This window comes from Chlamydotis macqueenii, chromosome 7 (genome assembly GCF_036417535.1).
Source record: "Chlamydotis macqueenii isolate bChlMac1 chromosome 7, bChlMac1.mat, whole genome shotgun sequence".
Lineage (NCBI taxonomy): Eukaryota > Metazoa > Chordata > Aves > Otidiformes > Otididae > Chlamydotis > Chlamydotis macqueenii.
This window is the reverse complement of record NC_141562.1, coordinates 11,002,770-11,024,410: the sequence shown is the minus strand read 5'-3', so window position 1 is coordinate 11,024,410 and position 21,641 is coordinate 11,002,770. Positions and strand designations below refer to the sequence as shown.

Below are 21,641 nucleotides of genomic sequence, written 5' to 3'. Positions count from 1 at the left end.
ATAAATCATAGTCCCTTTCTGCTTAGTACTATAGCAGGAATGTTGTAGTCTTCAGATTCAAGTCAGAAGTGCTAAACAATGCTAAATTGCCAATAACACATTTTCACTAAAAAGTATTTAAAATACTCTTTTTTTTTTTCATACGGACAGCTCTCTTCAGAAGATCTGTTCTCACCTTTGAGTTCAAAACCAGGGAAACTTGTGACATTAGCATAATGTCTTGGGAGATGAATTGATGTATCAAAATAAAGGGTGTTTTGATTTCAGAAAGTTTTGATAACAAAAAAAATCACATTTCAAAGCAATAAGACAGCAAAGAATATAACCAGGAAATCTTAACAATTTTAAAAAACTTTTAAAAGATTTTTTTTTTTTTAATGGTAACACTAATAATTCCTCATGAATTCCTTCAGTGTTTAAAGCAGAACAGTTAGCTTTTAACAGCTGAAAGGAAGCTCTCACTAATTTGCTGGCCAGTGCTGGAAAGAGCAATCAAGAAAACTTGGAAGTGAATCGTTACAGAGCTCACTTCTGACTGTGTACCAGGGGAAGCATTTTTCTTGATGCATAGACCAAGTAAAATACTCTGCCCACCTAAAACTTCAAACCATTGCTTTACAGGAGTTCCGTGCCCCATCCGAGATGCGCTCTGAAGAGGCGCCCAGAGGCCGGTACCGGACGCTGCCCTTAGCTGCGGGCAGGCGATGCCCCTCCCGGCCCTGCGCTCGGCTCCCAGCACAGCTGGCAGCACCGAACAAGAGCTTTTAGGGAAACTGTTTCAAGCTATTTTCTTTTTTTTTGACTGGGCTGAGTCAGGCTTGCAAACTTTTTTCATTATCACCATAAAAAACGAGTATGAAACGAAACAAAACCTAACTTTTTACTTAATGGGAAACAAATACGAGGCTGTAATGAATAAAACATTCTATTTCTCAAATATTCCATTAAACATGTAATCCAATCCAGCCTTTACGCTTGAAAGCACAACTTGTAGTCAAGATGCTTTCTAGGGCACTGAGTTCTGTAATGCAACAATTAGTACAGGCTGCGATTTTGAAACGTAGATGTTAAACCGGTTCTTCTGAGGTTATTTATTCAGTTAGGTTCCTTCTGAGTTTGGAACATTTCTATAATGTCTGACAAAATATGGAAACATTCTCAGATGAAAGGTTACATGCATTCCAGAAAAATTTCCACTGAAATCAAAAGGAACTCTTCTTGGGAATGCTGTAAAAGTGCAAACTCTTCATTTATGCAATTTTAATATGGTGGAAATAAAGAACTGTAAGATATTAAACTTATTTTAAAGCTCAGGAAGCAATTAAAAATGAAATAACATACATATTATTAATGAATAACTACAGTGAATAGCGTGTAATTACACATTATTAAATTCTCTCCTTATTATGTCTGCAGTGCCTCAAAATGATGTTTTCTCTCTTTCTAGCAAAATTTCCTGAAAAAAACCATAGGTGTAAAGTGAAACTGTTAAATATGTCACAACTGGAAAGAGGAAAGAGAATGAAACTACAGTGATTTTTTTTTTTTTTTAATTAGGATTTCTCTTCAGAAATAAACTGAACTTCAACGTGTTTTAATTACATATCCTTCAGTTCATAATCTTCTACTTAAGTCTAAACTAAATAACAACACTGTCAGAACACAGCAAATATGAGGAACTATTTCTAGGTAAATGTTAACAGAACCATTTTCCTTTATACAAAAGTAATTACGTTCAAGCAGGGAGCCAGTCTTCTGTGCGCGCCATCTCCTGCTGTCCAATTTCTGTAAAATTCGACATCACCTTTCTTATCTAGCTATTTAGGACTTTCTAATTTTTCAGTTCTCAAAGTATACACTGCTTCTTGCATTTGCAGCTTTTCATTTATCTCTGCCTGTAAAGAAAATCAGAAGAAGAAAAAAAAGTGGTTATGATGGAGCTATCTTAGGCTGCACATTGTCTTTGTGGCTTTGACACGCTGTAGTGCAGCAAAGCAGACATTATCCTACACACCTTCCTGTTTTGCAGACATAACGGTGTTTCAGCCTGTACTTACGTGATAACACTTTATCATATTACTGCGCGCAACGCCGATGCATGGTACGACTGCCATGAGCAGGAAGGGAGCTGGGACAGCCATTTCTCCTGTAAACTTGTCTTGGGAGATAGGCTAATTTGCCTGTATTCTCAGACAGCCTTTACCAATAAACACCAAATCAGAAAAATTGCTTCGGGATTTGGATGTTGCCACTGTTTTCCTTTGCTGCAGATGTTTGTTCTCCAATGTAATACATTTTATTGAAACATTGCTGGAATTCAAAAGCAGTACTGAAAATGAACAATAAAAAGCCATATTTCTGTGATGTTGCTTGTCTTTCTCAATCACAAACACAATTATGAACGTGTATCTCACTCTGGAAAGCCAGGCTGCTGTGGACATCAAGTGTTTAATTTGCAATGTAACATTGGTGGGGAGGGTACATGAGTTGCGACATATTTTAGTGAAATCTTTGGCAGTGATAGTGTGCAGGATCCTTTAATTCTATAGCATTTGGCAATGTGAGATCACTGGAAAAAAAGGCCACAAATCCTGAGGGTTTATGGGGAATTTGTGTATATTTCTCAATATCAGCGTTCATCACCGCAAAAATACATGAGAAGTGGAAGGAGTACCAGGATAGTCTTTCCAGGATTTGCAAAGTTTTGTTAGAACAACTGGAACGGGCTCAAAGGTCCTTTACAGACTCCACATAAACTGATCCAAAACTTGGAGTCACATTCTTCATGGACTTCATGGAATTTTGATAAAGTGAATGGATTTGGTCCAGAAGAACTTGCAGTAACTTGCCATGTTAGGAACTTTTTGGCTTGCCAGTCCTAGAAGTCCCTACTAGTGCTAAACTGCAACCTATCAATGCAGAACCACAGCTAAAATGTTTTCAAAGCTCTCAGTAGCTCAGATTACCATAAAGAAGCTGGAATTTCTGTATCAACTTTGTATTTTTAGAGATGGCCTTCACCATCTTCAATCCATCCTCAAGTATCAACAAATATGTCCCTGTCCCTTTACATTATACGTACACTTAGCTGTTTTGCTGTGGGACAGTGATCTTCCCCGCTACTCCTCTCCCAGCCACCTCAGCTGCCTTTTCTTCACTTTTTATGTCCCTCTGATTTTATCTTCAGTGAAAATCAGCTGCCACCATACTCACTATGGCTGCTGTTGTGATCACCGAGCGTCAGCACTGTGATTTCAGACTGAAAGTTATTTTCTAGACTCAACTAAAGTGAGAGATGCCTCATGTGCCCTGGAGACATAATGCAGATTATGAAATCACAGTTCACACATCACAACAAAATGATACGAGTTTGGCCACATATCAGGTAAAAATCTAATGATAAGATTACTGCAGAGGTCAACAAACTGAGAAATCAAGTGATACATTGATGGAGGACTTGTAAAAACTAAAAGGAAATTGTTTTCTGTGTATATAACCAGAGTTGCAAAAGAAGAAGAAAAAGTGGAGGACTTGTAAAAACTAAAAGGAAATTGTTTCCTGTGTATATAACCAGAGTTGCAAAAGAAGAAGAAGAAAAAGGCGTTTTTCTAATCTGTGCAGGTTTTGTAAAGAAAAAAAGCTCTTGGCACTGATGCTAATGAAATCAAGGTCAAGTGAAAACCAGGCATTTCATTTTTTTTTTTTTCTCTGTAGGTAGGGACAGGAATAAGACAACATAGGCCAGATTCCCTCCTGTTTCTAAAGACATGTTGAAATGGAGTATGAAATCAAATAGGTCGATCTAATGATGGCATCGTTATTCCAATTTATATTCCCCACTGATACATAATCCATGTAAAGCAATTCACAACTATCACACTATTTTCAGACAATATTAGATATTTAATAAACTGCTGCTTGGTCAACCGTGTCCAATGCGCTGCATCGAAAGTTTAAATTGCCTAATGCCACCTGGTTGTTGCAAACAAGACCAAATTCCACCCATTCCTGGGTAGAACTGAGTTCTAGCTGGTTTGCTTTCAATAATTTCCTAGGCTTGAAAGAGCAGTTTACAAAATAACAATGATCTACTCTGCTGGCTTTCCACATGTTTCAATTTATAGACCTCCCTGTAGAGAAGCACATCACTCTACAACAAATGTGAAGTCCACTGACAACAGCTTCCTTCCCTTTCATTAACTCCACAGAAAGAACTCACAGACTACTCAGAGTCTGCAGACCACATACTGAAATCTGACCTGCTTCATTAAGACAGCTCTTGTACAGTTATGCACCTACCAAATGAAGTCTAGAATTGGCATAAATGTGTTATTTCTTACAAAGATTGAAGGGTGTGTAACATAGATGCATCTAACAACTTATTTTAAGCACACATTGCATATGCTCCATCACAGCAGCTGATCCTGAAACCCTGCAAAGGAATTCTGACATCACTGAGAGCAGGATTTGGCCTATGTTTCTTAACACATAGTAATGCTGAAGGTACATGTTGTTGTAATACTGAAGATTTTTTGTCTTATCACATGTAAGCTGACTAAACTAGAGTTATTTATAGAGCCTAATTCACATTTTTACAGCATATGGATGTGCTTTTTGCCAGCTTTAGCATGAACACAGTTTATATTCATTAAGGCTGAGCTAGCTAATTAACCATAGACAGAATTACTGAATAACTTTCTAGTAATAGTACCTCAAGGTTGCCAATAATTTCACTTGGGATTTCACCCACTGCAGACTTCTGATCTTCAGCAGTGACACCAGCTGCAGCATCTGCCTCCAAGGACTCTACCTCTGGACAGGGGTCTTTCAGGTAACCCTCTTGATCAGACCCCTGGCAACAAGGAACCACGAGAAATATGTGAGTTGGAACATCCTCCTGCTTTCTACAAGACCAAACAGTGTCAGCCCAAAGACATGCAACAATAGATGAAGTCTGCTTTTGAGACCTCCTGCTCTGACAGAGACCATCACTGTCTCTCACTGCCCAGGCCAGGCAGATCCTCAGGTTATGAAGCAGCATGGAGCGAGAACCCAGAGATGCTGACTCAAATGTCCTCTTGTTGACTGATTAATGCAATAAAAGCAACTTCATTCAATCTTAGAAGAGAATGCATGCCATATTCTGGGGAATAAATATGGTTAGTGACTGGCCTCCAATGGGAATAAATGAGGTAGAAGACTCATAGAAAAACAGCTGCTTTTTTTTTATTTTTTTTAAAAAAAAAAAAAAAAAAAAAGGGAACAAAACTCTATACCTTAGACTCTCCCTCTGCAGCTGTTGGTGGTATTATGAGCGATGAATCGGTATCTGAAGGTGTGCCTTCTTCCAGCAGAGCAGGGAAGCAGGGAACTGCAGGCTGGGCAAGTTCAATCACATACTGGCAGTATTAAAAAAAAAGAGAAAATAAAAAGTAATTCAGGTTTAATTATTGCTCAGAGGTTTATCGCAGATTTTTTAAATGGAAATGAAATGGCTGGCAAACAACAAAAACCAATACCTTTAACAATACCTTTTTTGTTACCATCCAGGTGCTCAGAACTGGAAAGCATACTGAAAATGATTACAGATCAGCTTTAATTTCTAGCTGCATCTCAAGGGGCCCTCTTTACAATACTTGGAAAGAACAGACGATTTTCATAATTTCATAGCACTACAGCTTCATACTCATGTGGATAATTAAGTTTAGGAAACACACAGCTTGGGTAACATGCACTCTTCCCAATGCAAATTTGTCATTTCTGAGCAGGGACCTTGTTGCATTTTGGAATTAAAGGGCCTAGCTGACCACTGTGGTATTCTTTCAAAAGGAGTCAGCCGGAGTCAAGCTGGAGCAACACTGCATCAAGTAAAGCCCTAAGAAAAATATTTTAATACCTAACTATCATTTAAGAACTGCTAACGGTCCAAGTTTTGCTGCTTCATCAACTTGCTCCCGCTTCTCTTTCCTGTGAGCACAGGAACCACGCTGGTATTCTACTGGTGTGAGAGTTGCGGCTCCGGGAATGTTCGGACAAGGAAATGGCTCTCCCCTCTCAGAGCAGCTGGATGCAGCACTCAGTCCTCGCTTGGGCTCTCGCCGGCAACACAGAAGGCCCCGAGTCCTCTAAAGGGATAAGGTTTTGTGGTTTGTGTTTTTTTTTTTAGAAAATGGATGGCAGAACGTACACACCAAACAGGGTGACAAAAGGCGTTTTTGAACGAGCGAGGAGCAGGATGTAACACTAACATGGCCTGTTTGGGGCCTCTGCAACGGGAAGTGCCCACCAAGAACAGCAGGCGGATGTTCCAGCTCTGTCAGCTATCACAAACAGGGTTTGCTTGGAGGGTGTCAGTCATCAGCTCACATCAGGGTAACTGCAGCTCCCATTAATTAATTTCCTCATGCTTTGAAATCATTGCTAGGTCGATATTTGCTTTATTTAGTTACTTGCTACAGTTAAACATGCGAAAATTATTAAAGGTGCTATACATTTGCAAAAGTGACAGCAAAAATTGAAAATAAACGGTGAGACCTAGGCATTGTACTTTATTGCACTAAAATATCTTTTGTAGTCCCAAAAGCTTTTCAGAAATTACATTTGGACTCTGTCATTACCTTCAAGATTCCCTGTTATGTGTGACCCTCCTAAAAAAGGCAGACTGTATTAGCCCATGTTTACAAGAACCCAAAGGTCTGACAGAAAGATTTCCAGATTTTAAGTGAGGAGAAAATCAGATGTTGTAGAAGCATTTTCTTGTATCACTTGTGATTCAAATTTCACAGCACTATGCTGGTGCCTGCAGACTCACAAAAGGAATAGTCAGAAAGCTGAGGTTTTGCATCAAAATGAAAAACCCTGAAGTTGAGCTAAATGTTATTATTTCTAAAATAAAAAGAAGCTTTGTTTTCAAATTTGATTTTTTTTTTCTAAACTAGAGCTCTTTTGATTTATCAAATATTTCCATTTTCTCTGATTTCTTATCTTATATTTTCTTATTTAAAATATTAGCTGAATGGGATGAGAATTCACAATTACTTTCTGCTTCTTTAAAATAACATTTTTTGGTTAGTTAGTCAACTACTCACTCAAAACACTTTCTTGATTTAGATTAAATCATTATTCTATTTATTCCCTCCATCCAAATGTCAAAAAATGAAATAATGTAAAAAAACTAGACCAGTTTTTAAAATAAATTCCTAGTTGATCAAATAAATTTTTGTAGCATGGGTTAGATTTTCAGAGGTTCTGGTTTAGAATAATGTTTTTACTTCACTGCGTCCTTTTAAAGAGAGCCTTTCTTTACTCATCTGTTCCGTGTCTAATAATAACCCTTGGATCATTAAGAAATAACTAAATTACAGCAGAACTAGTCTCTTTAATGAGCCATAATAGTCTTAACGTTCAGCCAAAAGTTTTTTTTTAAAGACTGCGAAACTTCAACGTAGAATATGAAGTATTTTGTTTAGTAATAATAAGTTTATGAGCAGTACTACAGTTTACAGCCAAAATATAGTGACCTAAAAATGCCACTCTGCATTGCTCCTTCCTATACATTGTATTCTTAACAAGGCCAGGGGAAAATTAGAACGAATGAATTGTGGTGAGAGCCCGAAGCCAACAAATGTATTTAAATGAATCCTTCTGATGCAATACTTTCCTTTAAAAAATACAATTAAGTCTTTGTATTTCCTTTGAACAAAACCTCATGTTTAATAGCACCAATGGCTCTGTAGTAAAATCTATTTAAAAACAGAGAAGGAGACACAGTAAGTTTTATACAGTTACAGTGGCTTTAAAAATGCTGCTGGTTTCTGAAGTCTGAGTAAATTTATGGTGAATTACTTCCACTGACCTACATTAAAAAATTCATCCTCCTTTTTTTTAATTCCTGAAGATTTGTCATTATGTGAGCATTATTCACTATGACAAAGATGTATTACTCAGAGTGTCCTCTTGAATCAATATAACTATCGAAATGCGAGAAACAGTTTGGCAAGATGATAATGCCTTAAAGTTAATTGGCAATATTTTCCTGCAAACTGCAGTCCAATAGGTCCATGAGAATTCAAAAATAAAGAAACCGTAAGGCAGTCACACAAATGTAGAGGGCACATCAGTGTCAGCTGCAGATAACGGGAAGCTCTGAAATAGGCTGGAGGGAGCAGAAGTTAAATGCGATATTCTAACTAATTCCTAGGTGTGGGGAGGTGCCAAAAGGCCACTTGAGTCTGGAGAAGTTGGAGCAGGCTGGAGGCTGCTCTAACATCCCGCAGAGGTTCATGTGGGAAATACCGTTCAGCTTCGCCTTCACTTTCCCACCCTAGCTGCGCCAGGTCCCAGCACAGCCGCAGCTGAGAACGGTCGCTGGTGTTCAAGCGTTGTTCCCAATGTACAGCCCCATGCCACAGTTTTTCCCAGGAATTCTTTCTAGTAAAAGAGTGCATAAAGAGAGGTAAGTACAAAAAGTGTCATGTTGTTCTGTATATAAACCCACATACTTTTCCTGCTGTTGAGAGCTAGCAAATTACGTTTTTACAAATGTAGGCAGAGCAAAGACAATAAAACAGTGTACAGGAACATTTCTAAAACAGAATAAGGGCAGGAAAGAAGATTGGTAAAGCGTTCTAATAAACGAGTTCCACAGATGTGGTAGTTATTATAAAATTAGCTTTGCATAACTTACCAATATACCATTACATTTTCCCCCAGATGTTATCTGTTACTTGAATTAATTTTGCTTAAGTTACTATTATTGCAGATTTTATCCACACTGTATTTTATTATTTAAGTTTCTGTGGCATAAAACAAGCCCTGGCTGATAGCATTACTGTTAATAATATATGTAAGAGGTTTTAGTATTATACAAATGGCTGCTGGGTATGTCTTAATAGTCACAGCACAGAACGTCTGCTCTCAAAATGTTATGTAGATTAAAACCAGCTATTTACTTACACTCTAATTCAAGTCACTGGAAAGGTTTGCAGTATTTATGTATGTGGTAGGAAGGGAAACAATCTACTTGGGGAATAAATATCAGAGTTTGGAAATTAGCAAAGCTAAGGTCAAGGTCAGTTTGGACTTACTAACAGACTTGCTGAAAATTAGAATTTATAGTTTGTGCTTATTTATTTCACAAATGAGAAAAGAGACTGAGGGGGTGGTGCATTTGCATCTTTGATACAAGGCTTTTGTATCATAGAAACATTTTAAAACCACCTTTTCAGCTTAATATTATCTGAAATTCTGTACTCCTCTCCACAGAGTCTTTACATAAATTCTCTGTGGCTAATCTTACCAAACGTAGCAAAATAATTATTTATAAGGATTGGAAAAATATCCCATGTTCAGCATGGACCATTTCTAAAGCCTTGTAACATCTTCCAAAACCTTTCAATGGACGTGGATTTGATTTCATATGAATGACAGATGCATTTTTAAAAAGGTGTTCTTTGTGTGTTATTCTGAATATTCTATCATCTGTGTAGTTTCTAACGGTATGTTGTAGGATCTTACGCTACAGACTTCTCTCTCACACATGATCATATGTGAGATTTGCTATGAACCCCAACATTTAATACAGGATTTACATTAGTTTGCCATTCACGCTAAGCATGCCCAGCTGCAAACCTACAAATGCACCGAATTTCAGTTGCTGGAATAAAAGGCATTTACAAGATACGGTTTGTTAGCTGCCTGTAATTCATGTGGTTAGATTTGAATGAATAACTAGTGGACAGAGATGCACTGTCTCACAGACTCCAACCAGCCTACCTCGGGTTTTTTTCCCCCCTTTTTAGCCTGCCAGCATATGCAAACACAACAAATCCTCCCTACTTACCTTCTAAGGCATTGCCCACCAGTGTTCTCACAGCTGAGGAGGTTTCTAGGAAGCTGCTGATTGCTTTACAAATACATTTGCCACCCTGTTTTGCAGCAGCACTACCCATGAGGTCCAAAGGACCGAAGGATATTATGAAATACTCAAAAACTTAATCCAGACATGTGATCTGCGCGGTGTGACTAAGACAGCAGAGCTCCTTTCTGAACGCCCTTACTGTACGCATTTGTATTAATATTTAAAATAAGATTAAGATCAATGAGGGACTAAACTTGGCCTCTGAAGTATGTTCCCCAGTTGCTAATGATGCACATGGAAATTCTGCGTGCATGTTCCTAGGCAGGAGTTTTCAAACCACTATTCCTTAAATGAGACAAAAGTTCAGTAAGTCAAAGGTATACTTTATGCACTGTTTTCTGCATTTCAGAATTCAAGTTAATAGGTTTTAAAAAGAGTTTTCCATGTTTCTGAGCTGAGATGTGAATCAACTTTGTTGACAATACATCAGTAATTAATCTAGTCCAAAATAGCCATCTGAAGCAATTTGGTGCCTACATTGACAAAACAGGATCTACTCCTCCCCCCAGGAAGCTGTAAATCAGTCAGTGACATTTGGCCTCAAGGACATCAGAGTCATCTGAAATGTGGTAATTTATATTAATGAACATCAATATTAATTTTTAAATAAAAAGAATTTGCTACTGCCATTATGTTTACATACGGAATATTATTTATAGCTTGTGTTCCTCCTTTCCTACATTTTGCCCATAAATTACTCTACGGAAACACACTGTCACAGTTATAAATATTTTTCCTTGGAGTTAAAGCTTTTACATATCCTCTTACTGTTTTCAGTAACTATATGAGGGCAACAACCAGGATTTTCTTGCTTCTCCAGGAACTGCTGCCAATTTTAATGCTTGACTGAGTAGAAAAGGGTGCTTCTACAAAAACAACCAAAGCCTTCCTCTCTAGAGATACTTTAATGCAGAATGTCCTTAATACCTAGATTCTGTAAGAATATCCTAACATACAAGAAAAAAATTAATACTGATTTTACGGGGCTGTAGTCATCTACTTCTGCTTTTACCAAGCTTCAAATTATTGCTGCCAATTCCAATTATTTAGAAAGACAAAATAAGAGACATCAAAAAAAACCTTCCCAGTTGACTTTCATGCTGAGGACACATCACTAAATGATTCACCTTGGAATGGTCAATTTAAGCAAGTCTCATGATTTTTTGGGATCTGTCTCACCATTTTAAAGGCCCAAGGTTAACACAACCCTTTTAAAAACAATGCATACAGATTTTGAGAATGGGTCAGGGATTTTGATTTTTTACTACCTGAAAGTGCAACTCTTGCATGTCAGGACTCTTCAAAGTGCCAGCCCCCCTTTCCACTTCAAGGGCACCCATCAAAGAAGCAAAGAGGAGCCAGCTCCTATTCTGGCTGTACAGTTACACTCAACAGGGATCTAAAGCCATTAAAAAAAAAACCCAACAACAACAAAAAAAACCCAACACAAGAACCTTTCCCACAGTAGCCACCTAGTTGGATCTACAAATACTAAAAAAAAGCAAGGCTTTTAAAAATTACTCATATGATCACATCAGAAAACCATAAAAGTAGGCTCTGTTGAACCCAATGCACAACAAGCAGTCTAATATTTTGGTGGCATACACATTGTCAGGCCAGAGCTGCACATTTCCTTGTCGCACATCTCTTTTTCCAAATCATTTAATCAGGAAAGATCCAATATGGATGCTGACAACAAAACATTATGATAAAAATGTGAAAGCATACTGGCCAGTTGCATTTTGGTACCTTTTTCTGGCAGAAGGCTCCACACCTTTTATAAAGACTTGCTGCAGCCTCATACCCTCAGAAAAATCAATTTGCATGAGAGCATGTGCCTTTGGAAACAAAATGGCCTACAAGAACTCAATTGCTTAGGGAGATGGCATTCACCACACCTGCTTTAAGAGCTTTGTCAACCCCCTAAACCTCTTCTTGTAGTAAGTGCAAAGAAGACTGTATCTCCTGCGAGACAGTCAGAGCAACCAAGATAAATTAAGAACCTAACAATTGCTTGATATACCTGCCCCGCACCACAGCAAGCACAGCCTGCTCCCTCTCCCATTGACTATACAGGGATCCTAGGAAAGCTGGATTCCTCACTCAGGCTCCCCACTTCGCCTGGTGCTGGGAAATACAAAATATTCCCTTTTTTATTCAAAGGATCACTGCAGAAACTCAGCACGGATTAACAGCGCCATGCGCTCCTCCTGCAGCTCTGCATACGTATGGTGAAAGTCAGCCGGCTGCTGGCACTATCCTGGGCTGGTTTGTCCTCATGTTACATCCGAGATGCAGATATGTCTCACCAATATTCCTGCTTCACAGCGCTTCAGGTCAGCCCCAAGACTGCCAAAGAAATGCTGATGTAGACATGCCTGTCTCCAGCATGCATGTCTATCTCTGGCATGTCTCACGCTCTCTACGCACCAGTTCGAGCGGGCATGCGTCTAGGGAGCTGCGTGTAACCCCACCAAACTTCTCTGAGTTCATTAAGGACAGCCTGTAGGCTTTCTCTAAACTTGAGTATCATGTATGTGAAAGAAAGGCACCAAGTAGATCCCCCAAAAACCTAGGAAAATTAAAATAAACTTTTGAAACAATAATGCTTCGAGAAGCAATTGGGAGCTCCTGCTGAAAACGTCTGACAGCAGAAAAATAATCTTTTACTGTTGATACACTGATGCGTAACCACTGCCACAGGTTGGACAGAGGTCCCACTACCTGCCGTGTTTGCTGCCACTCTTGAACAGCCTTCCCTTCCTAGCTGTTTCCTCCAAAACCAGCATTTTCTCCATGCAAGACTGGTCACGGCCAAGCCCCTCCATACTCTGTGCATTCCCACACCACCAGCCGACAAAGGAACAAGCTCTCCCTGAACCCCTCTCGGCCGTCAGGTGCATTAGATGCGAACAGGCTTTGTCTATATTGATCCACCCCTAGCTGATGCTACGGAAAAAAAGGCTGCTCTAAGATTTAAAAGGTTGCATTAAAAAAACCCCAACAACCTACAGAATATTGATTCTAAGCTAAGAGGAAAAAAAAAATTGCTCACACAATTTAAAAACTACAATATAGATTTTTAAAAATATGCTACATTATAAAACTTTTCAGGATATATGGGCACATAAAAATGGAGAGCTTGTGTTCTTTGTTATTAAACCTAAAACAAAGTCTTAGCCTGAGTGTGTAAGTTTCTGTTAAAACAACAATTTGTCCTGTGGACTGTAAATTCAATTACTGTTTTTATTGGAATCACATTTTGCTTTGGAAACAATCATGCAGAAAAACAACCAGTAACTTAGACATCTTAAAAACATCTCAAAACAGCCATTGCTCTGAGAACAAATCAGTTATGGTAATTCTACCACTGTGAACTGAAATGTTTTTTAAATCCATTTCCATATTTTTAATTAATACCTAGTTTAAAAAAAAAAATCTTACTGTAGGTCATTTTAATCACAAATGGGAAAACAAATTTACTTTATCAGAAAATTGACTCGACATTATTTTAGGGACTTATTTTTCATGTTTTTATCATCAAAATGAAGTTAACAACATACATTTTCCAATTTGGAAATGCAGAAGTAAGTCAATTTCTCTCTCAAATTTCAGAGTTACAGTTTTCAGTCACCTCTCTATGTGAAACCAGCCTATTTTAGCACCAAAATATTTGATCAGTACACACAAAAACCCCACAAAAGTCCAAGATATCAGTACTTTACAATTGCATTTCTACATAACCTGACTCTGCAGTATTCTCACCACAGCCTGTTTGTCAAAAGAAACCACCCCTTCCTTATATCACACTTGAATTTCATATCCCATTGTAAACAGCTCTCCTTACTACAGTACGTGTTCATAAATCTGTTTATTCTGGATTTCAGCTTGAACGCTGGGGTTAGTTTTAACCCTATATTACAATGCTGTCATTCATGTTAAATAACGAGACAGCTGTGGATAGGGGCAGAGTTAGTCCGGTGAACTCAAGAGTTAAACAAAGCTTTGTTTCAGCATAGCTTGGCTTGGTGGGTGATTTGAAATCTAATAAGTTTCCTCTCGGTAAACTGCCAAAGCCAACCACACCTTGGATGACGTGAGGCTGTTTTGGAGAAGGTATCATCTCCTTACAGATTATCTCCTCCCACTTCAACTTGGAAGGTTTCTGAGAAGAAGAGTAATTTCCATTTCTGTTGGGGCATGAAATGGTTTCTGGTGAAAAAGGCATTAATCTCATTCTGCTTTGACTTGTTAGGAAGCTCATGACAAATCATATAAGCAAATGTGGATATTTCAAAATTTGTTTAAACAAAGGATGAGAAGAAACAAGCATTTCTGCTGAATAATTTCTCCCCAAACAAAAAAAACAAACCAACACTCACTTAGGTCCTTACGCCTTATAAACTCTACATTAACTTCATCTTTTAGAAAATTACTACACACACAAGTAACAAAAGCAACAAAAATCTGGAATTTGTTCAAAGAAGATTTCCACAATGATATAGAATTTTAACACAATGCAGGATTGAGAGTAAACACTTCAAATATTGAAGTGAAAATCTTGAGTCAGCTATAGAATAAGTGAATACTAAGGGTATGGGGTTGAATTGTACACTATCGGTTTTCTTCTCCTCCCCTCATGTTTCATCTTTTCGGGAAACTGTTCTACAAGAACAGGCAAAGACAATGTGATCACAAAGTATGCACACAGTTTGCCTGATGAGATAAAAACAATGTGTCTGTGATGGTCAGCTTTTGATGAAAAAAAAAATAATGAAGCAATGATGTCAAAGAGATTTATGTCTTTATTCCTTTTAGTAGCACCTTTCCCTGGCAGCTTTCTTAAGCAGCAACAACATAAGTGCCTAAAGGAAGCAAATGCCAAACGGCAGCACCTTCTCTTCAGAACACACAGCTATCCCCAGAAACATGATGCTGCCTACTCTGGAGCTGCTGTCTTTTGATCTAACCCTCAGAAGACAACACCTATCAGGAACATCGGATGGCTCTGGATTGCCAAGCAGAGTAGTTGAGGAGAGGCTAGAAAAATCACTAATGGCTGGAAAGCTCAGCTGGCAACGGAGAGAAAGGTGGGGAGGAGAGTGACACAGGAATTAAATCGGTCCTGCGGAAGGAAAGACTTATTCAGCAGCTCAGGGGAAAGCATGGGTCAATGTGCAGGGGAAGAGAGCAGCAGCGATGGGAAGCAGCTAAGAACAGAGCCAAATGCCTGGCACGTGGAGGAGAGGCGGTGGAGCTGAACAGACCTGTCTTCACCACTTCAGCAGCAGAGCGCAATGCTGAACTGTCACACCTAGTCTTCCAGTCTCCCCTTTGGCCCCAATGGCCAAGCATGCCAGACTGCATGGAGCAGCTGAATATCTAGCGTGGCTCCAACAGTATCTCTTGTCACCAAACCAAGATTTTTACTTCCTTTTCCAACAGATCCATAACCCAAAGATGACACTCTAAAGACTTTCCGCAAGCTCTATACACTTCCTTACCTACATCAGGCTATTTCCCTCCGATAATCCCTTCCTCCATCTAGACAAAACATCACATATCCAAGGTTCTCCTGCCATATGATTCTTTATTTTGATTTTAACATGTGGCAGAATGTGAAGCAACTCTCATCATTGCCACTGGTTTTGTGTTTTTACATTGGCTGGAAGTACCCACCCATGCACCGAAACACAGTCTTTCTCCAGCTGACACAATCCATATAGACACATGGATACATACATCTGTAAGTGCTAATTGTTGTTTAAGCTTAGAAGGACTAAAAAATCCAAACAACAACAAAAAAGTCTTTTAAAGAAGAAATTTATATCCGGCTTAAAAGAGAAAAGACCCTACTAGAGACCCTAAAGAAAGAAAGACCTTACCAAATACAGTAGACAAATTTTCAGTATGTCCCTCTGCACACACTATCTTCACATTTATAGGACTGACTGGTTTAAGTGAGTTCTTTGCAAGTGTTCGTTGTATCAGGTGTATACCCTAATAAATCATACTGGATGCACAGCTCCGTGTGGAAGAAAAAGGAGATACCTTTGAAAAATTTGTCCCCAAAACCAAAGACAGGTTATTTCTCCGTGACAAGTAACTTTACAGATATATTTGTCTTTCAATGGTAAATTAGTCTCAAAGTTCATCCTCCGTCAGTGAAAGATCTTAAGGTGCTCTTATAATGCACACAATAGCCAATCTGAGCACTTTAACTGAATTTTTTTACAGTCCTAAAATAATTAGAATTATGAACTTTAAATAATTATATTTCAAATAGTGTTTTACTACTTCTCTCCCTACCTTCTCTGATTTTAATTTTCTCACTTGTCAGCATCTCTTGGCAGTGAGAACAAGAAAGACCTCAAACCTTTGCTGATTGCTTTCCACGCAATCTGATTTCTATAAATTAGAAGTTGCTGATGGGGAAGCAGACAGCAGTACCCTTTGATCAAGATACACATCTTGATCTCTTTTATCATTTTTTTAAAAAACAATAATATTACAACAAAAAAAAAATCATCATACAAGCTTTTCGATCAAAGTGTGTCACTGTCTGCTTCCCAGTCAACATACTGCCAGCAAATTGGCGAGGTGCCTGGAAAGAGCAGGCAGCAGCTGGTGGGTTTGATCACCATCTGTATAGGCACCGGCGTATCAAATATTGTGTCTCCATCTAGTGGGCATCTGCATTTAAGAGGAAATTTGGAAATGGGTTGGAGCCTACTTCCATGGATGGCAGGGGCTTCGCTAGAGTCCCAGCAGAACTGGGCTCTAAAGCTGTGTCACGCTGGAAATCTATCTACAGCAACAAAGGCCTGGAGGCCCTGCTGGTGGTTCCATCACTGTCCTGGCGCTTGCCCTTGAAATCATGTTGTCTCTAGAAGCATTCATACAATATCTATTTCTGTGGTCTCCTGCCAAACCAGCTCTTTCTAACACTCTGCAGCACCCTGGAAGTCTTAATGGCCAAAATGGCCAAAAAAGTAAAAGAGATAACAGGAGAAGGAAGGTGAAAGCAAGGATGCCATTAATGTCCAGAGCTCCTGAAATAAACAATAAGGAATGACATGACTATGCTGAGACAATGCCTTCCTTCAAGAAGAATGAAACTACAGCATTACTCCCCCGACTACTCGATGACAGGACATGCAACATGCTACGTTAACTTTCCCATGCCATTTCAGATAACATCCTCCACTGAATAGCAACGGGGTAACACAAGATATAGAAATTTGTTTTTCAGGAAAGTGCCATGGAAACAGTCTTTGGGACACACATTTTAGAATGCACGTGACCACTCAATTAAAGGAGAAACTGAGGCACAAGCCAGCGCTCTGACAACTCTCTCATGACACACTAGAACAAATAGTTAATAACAGACGAATTCTACCAATTCATTACACCACCCTCCCCTTCATTGATTACCATCCCTTTTGACAACAACTCTGCTAGCAATGTACTCACTGGATATATTTTATGCACAGCCATCTAGTGTGAAAACTGCATCCTAATGAAGAACTATCAGTACATTAAAATGAAATAAAGAACAACAACGAGATCATACTATTGTTTTTTTCCATCCACATACAGACTAGACCTAAATTCCCTTAGCTTGAGAAATCTGTTGAGATAACTGTTCAATATAGCGTGATTACGTTTCATTTAATGACTTATCTGGGTGCATGATAGGTCCTAAAAATTCAGAACGTCTTTTAATAAAGTTATTTAAGATGCATTTTGATTTGAAACACCCAGACTGGTTACAGTAAAGCATCTTCTACTTTTATCATACACTCCATTGCATTAGAAGTAAGTTTATTACTCTATAAATAATTCACTCAAAGGAACTTCAGTTTAACAGCACCTAATAGACACAATCACTTAAGACAGTATGCTGGCAAATTTCAGCTTTAAATCAGAAGCCAATCTGTCGTCATATTAAAAAAAAAAAATCAACTTATCAGAAGCAAGCATCATTTTTAAGAAACTCAGGCATGAGCGCTTAAAAATTAAGTCAATATATGCCAACAACTTTTGTGCTAATTTATTATATTGCTTGTTTGTGCAGGAAGGGGATGAGATTCGTTTCAATCTAATCTAATTCCCTTTATTTCAACAGAAACTACAAGAATTAGAAATGAATGTTGTTCCCTCAACAATTTGCTGTGATAGGAGCTTTATTTTTCAGGTCAGCAAACTCCATTTTTGATTGCTCAATGGGAGCGCCACAATGGCTAAAAAAAGAAGGCTCTGAAACATTAGGAAATAGAAACTGCTGACTACCTGGTGAAGGAATAATGATTTATAATATATGAATAGGGGCAATAATTGGATAGCAGGCTGTACTCAAAAAAGCCTTAATTCACAGATCTGACATCAGAAAGTCATAATCCATCGATCTAGCATCAGAATGATGGATTATGACTTTTTAAGAACATGTAGACATGTCAGCTTCACGAGCATTCCGGGAATTGTAGTCCAAATTGTTTTACTGAGGTCATTTGAACAATTTCAGCTTTTTCCAATAAAGTTGATGCACTAATATTTTGAAATGTAAAAGTTCTGTTGGACTCTTTTTTTTTTTTTTCTTTCAAACTCTAAAAATCCTCCAACCAAATATCACAGGTTGCTAGGACTTGTGATAGAAGAATGTATTTTTTTTAATTACTTCATCGGTGTCACTTTTTATACAGAGATGAAAACAATTTTAAATCCTGATTTTTATGTGAAAAAAAAATTGTATTCAAATTTGGAGGTGAAAAAAACAAGCTGCAAAGTGAAGGATTAATTACTATGTTTTCTGTCAGGAAGAGCACTTATATACTGCACACATTTCCCCCTGGACTGCTGCAAAAATATGTAATTTTTGACCTCTGACTCCTTCCTTTTTTCAACCCTGAAGAGGTTTTAAACCGTCACTGCCAAAAATAAAGTTATGACATGAATTTAGATGGAATCTTTTATGAAAAGAAATAATACTTTTGCAATGTGTGAATACCTAGAGGTTGAAATGTATTTTTTATAAAGAATCTTTTGTCATAGTAACTCAAAAGGACATCTAGCCTCTTCAATGAAATACTTGGAACTTCACTTTCCTCATAAAAACAAACATGGGCTCAGACTGAATGAAAAATTCAGGAAAGTTCCAGAGATCCTTTCATTGAGCTTCATGTACTTATTTACAAGTAAATCACGATTTAATTCACAAAATTCTATTACAAAATCTTCCAGTGGTGTTTCCCCACTACAATTAAGTGAAGCCACCTATAAATTAACAACTGCCACATCAAATTAAATCAATGGCTCAGACAGGTAAGAGTTCTTAAAAAAATGCCTTCTGCTCCACACAAGTGTTGAGAATAAAAAGAAAATCTCGCATTAAATATAAAATACGACTAAATATTTTCAATGGATACACATATTAAAACCATAAAAATCCTGTGACTAAAACCTCTTCCAAAGGTATAAAAGCTTTACATGTACGAGTAACAAGGGCTAAAGGGCAAAAGAAACAAAATAAACACAACCCTGATTTGGTATCTCTATATTTTACCCACAAACTCCTCTGTATCTCCCCTTGTCTAGGAGGCTGAGTTTCTTCTTCTCTGGTCTTTCTCACTCTATTTCCCTTTTTACTCGTAAAATGTTTTTAAGAGAGTTTATTAATAAAGTATCTACTTACATGAAGCTTTTTCTTTTACTTTTGTATATGTTCATAACTAAAGCCACTATGGAAAGGAGAAATCACAGGGCTCTTTTACAATGGTTGAAATAAATTATTTGACTAAAACCCATGTATATTAAGCAAAGACATTCTGGGTCCAGTCTCAGCCCAGATTTCAAAACAAACAGTGACAACAACAAGACTAAAGGAAGAGAAAAGACAGCTGCAGAACAGTACCCTTTAAAATCTCAATGGTTCGTAGAAAAAAAGGGAAAAATAATGCACTTTTTACAACAGTAGGCAGAAGTGATTTACTTCATTTTGACAACTAAATATGAAATGGCTAATAAAAATCACTGCCATGTTACACATACTCCTTCCTCTAAACACACCTAATCTTCTTAGGGGTCTCACATAAAGGGATCAGATCACTGAAAAGCAATTGCTTCTTTAAACAAGCCTTCAACAACAATAACAATGCACAACTGATCAAAAGAAAGAGTACCTCGTTTGATTAACTTCACTGGAGAATGAACACTGGCAGGCTCTAATTACTCACTTGGAAGGCAGTCATGAGGACACCACGGCCAACAGCTCTCTGCTTGCGATTTATACGCTTGAGGTAACGACAAGCGGTCAGGATATCAGTTTTGCATCTTCTGTCAAAGAGCCTGTTGTGCAGTGCCCTGGCAGCGTCCAGCCAGGTTCAGTATTACTTCATCATCAACTATCTTCCACCTGCATTTTCCTTCCATCCTTTCCAACCTAGTACTTACCCAGCTCAACTCAATTAAGCTTATGACATCAAATGAGACCAAGTAGGGTGGCTCCAATCTTTCTAACCTTTCCAGACTCCAGAATGAATACAGCCCTTAGGACTGCATGTAGGGGAAGACAGGAGCCTGGTAAATTTGGTATCTCCTGTTTCCTCCTCTTTTTTGGACACATGTATTAGTCCTAGCTCTCTTCTTCTTATTAAAATGGCTGTATCCTTTCCTTGTCTCCACTGACACCACAAACTCATTTAATGTATATTATGAAGCAGCAGTCAGATGTTAACTTTCTGTCTTTAATGATGTGTGCTTGAACCAATGACCTTGAAGTGAAAGGCTCTGTAGATTTTTAGCATTCCCTTGATACTCTAGGCCTCTTTATTCATCTAGTTTATAAGCAAAACCTGCGTGCAGAAGGAACGCTTACTCACAATTACTATTATGATTGTTCTGCTGTGGCAGTACATTGCACTGAAAAAATATGAATTATAAAGTGCATGGGTTAGTAAAATTTAAATCAAGCAAATGTTTAATATTAAGCCATTTCATCTTTTTCCAAAGTTCGGCAAATTTATTATAAAGCATTGAAATTGCACTTCAAGCCCTAAGGCTTGCAGTGTTGGAGCCTGCCTGATTAATGTAATTAAAAGAATAGCATAACACAAAATTTATTAAAAATTAAATATATGTGGCCTTATTGTTTACTTCCATCTAATAGCATGATTTCTAGCTAAAAATTTGCACTGCGTAATACCTGACAAGTTGTTAAAGCACATCCTCTTTCTCCTGCTGTGCACATGATTAAAAGAGCAGAGGTTAAACACGGGAATAAAAAAAAAAAAAGGAGGAATTCTATTTTTGGTCATGGTGGTGCTTAGTTTCCCTTTCTTGTTTTTACAATAAGCAGGTGCTGCTGCAGAGGTGGAAAGTCACATGCCAGGAGGGCATCAAGCTGGAGAAGGGTGGACTTCCTTGGACAGAATCTTCCTCCCTTCCACGGTCACAAAGTGTCGTGTATTGCAGCTTTTTATCTTAGCCAAGACCTGGCTTGCAGAAGGAGCCAAGCTATGTGAATTAGATTACTAAACATACACAGCTTGTGAGGCCTGATTCAGAATAGTGTTCCACGGGTGAAAGCTGGCACATTTATGTGGCATAAAAATACTCTTACACACTGCTTGTGAGACACTTGCAAGTGCACGGCCAGCAGATGCTGGCTACAGTACTGAGGGATCCCAGAGGTCTAAGAGGCAGGTTTTAAGTGATGGAAATTAAT

At 38.2% G+C, this 21,641-nt stretch overlaps 1 protein-coding gene across 1 annotated transcript in view; it reads right to left on the bottom strand.

Annotated features, from left to right (window-relative positions):
- Window positions 1-1,184: 1,184 nt before the first annotated feature.
- Window positions 1,185-21,641, bottom strand: part of CABCOCO1 (ciliary associated calcium binding coiled-coil 1) — a 46,018-nt gene continuing 25,561 nt past the window's right edge. Inside the window, exons 6-8 of the mRNA XM_010129286.2 lie at window positions 5,277-5,399; window positions 4,712-4,852; window positions 1,185-1,895 (exon numbers count right to left, since the gene is read on the bottom strand). Of these exons, the coding sequence (XP_010127588.2) occupies window positions 1,818-1,895; window positions 4,712-4,852; window positions 5,277-5,399 (342 nt within the window). The 3' untranslated portion in view covers window positions 1,185-1,817. The remainder of the gene's footprint in view (window positions 1,896-4,711; window positions 4,853-5,276; window positions 5,400-21,641) is intronic.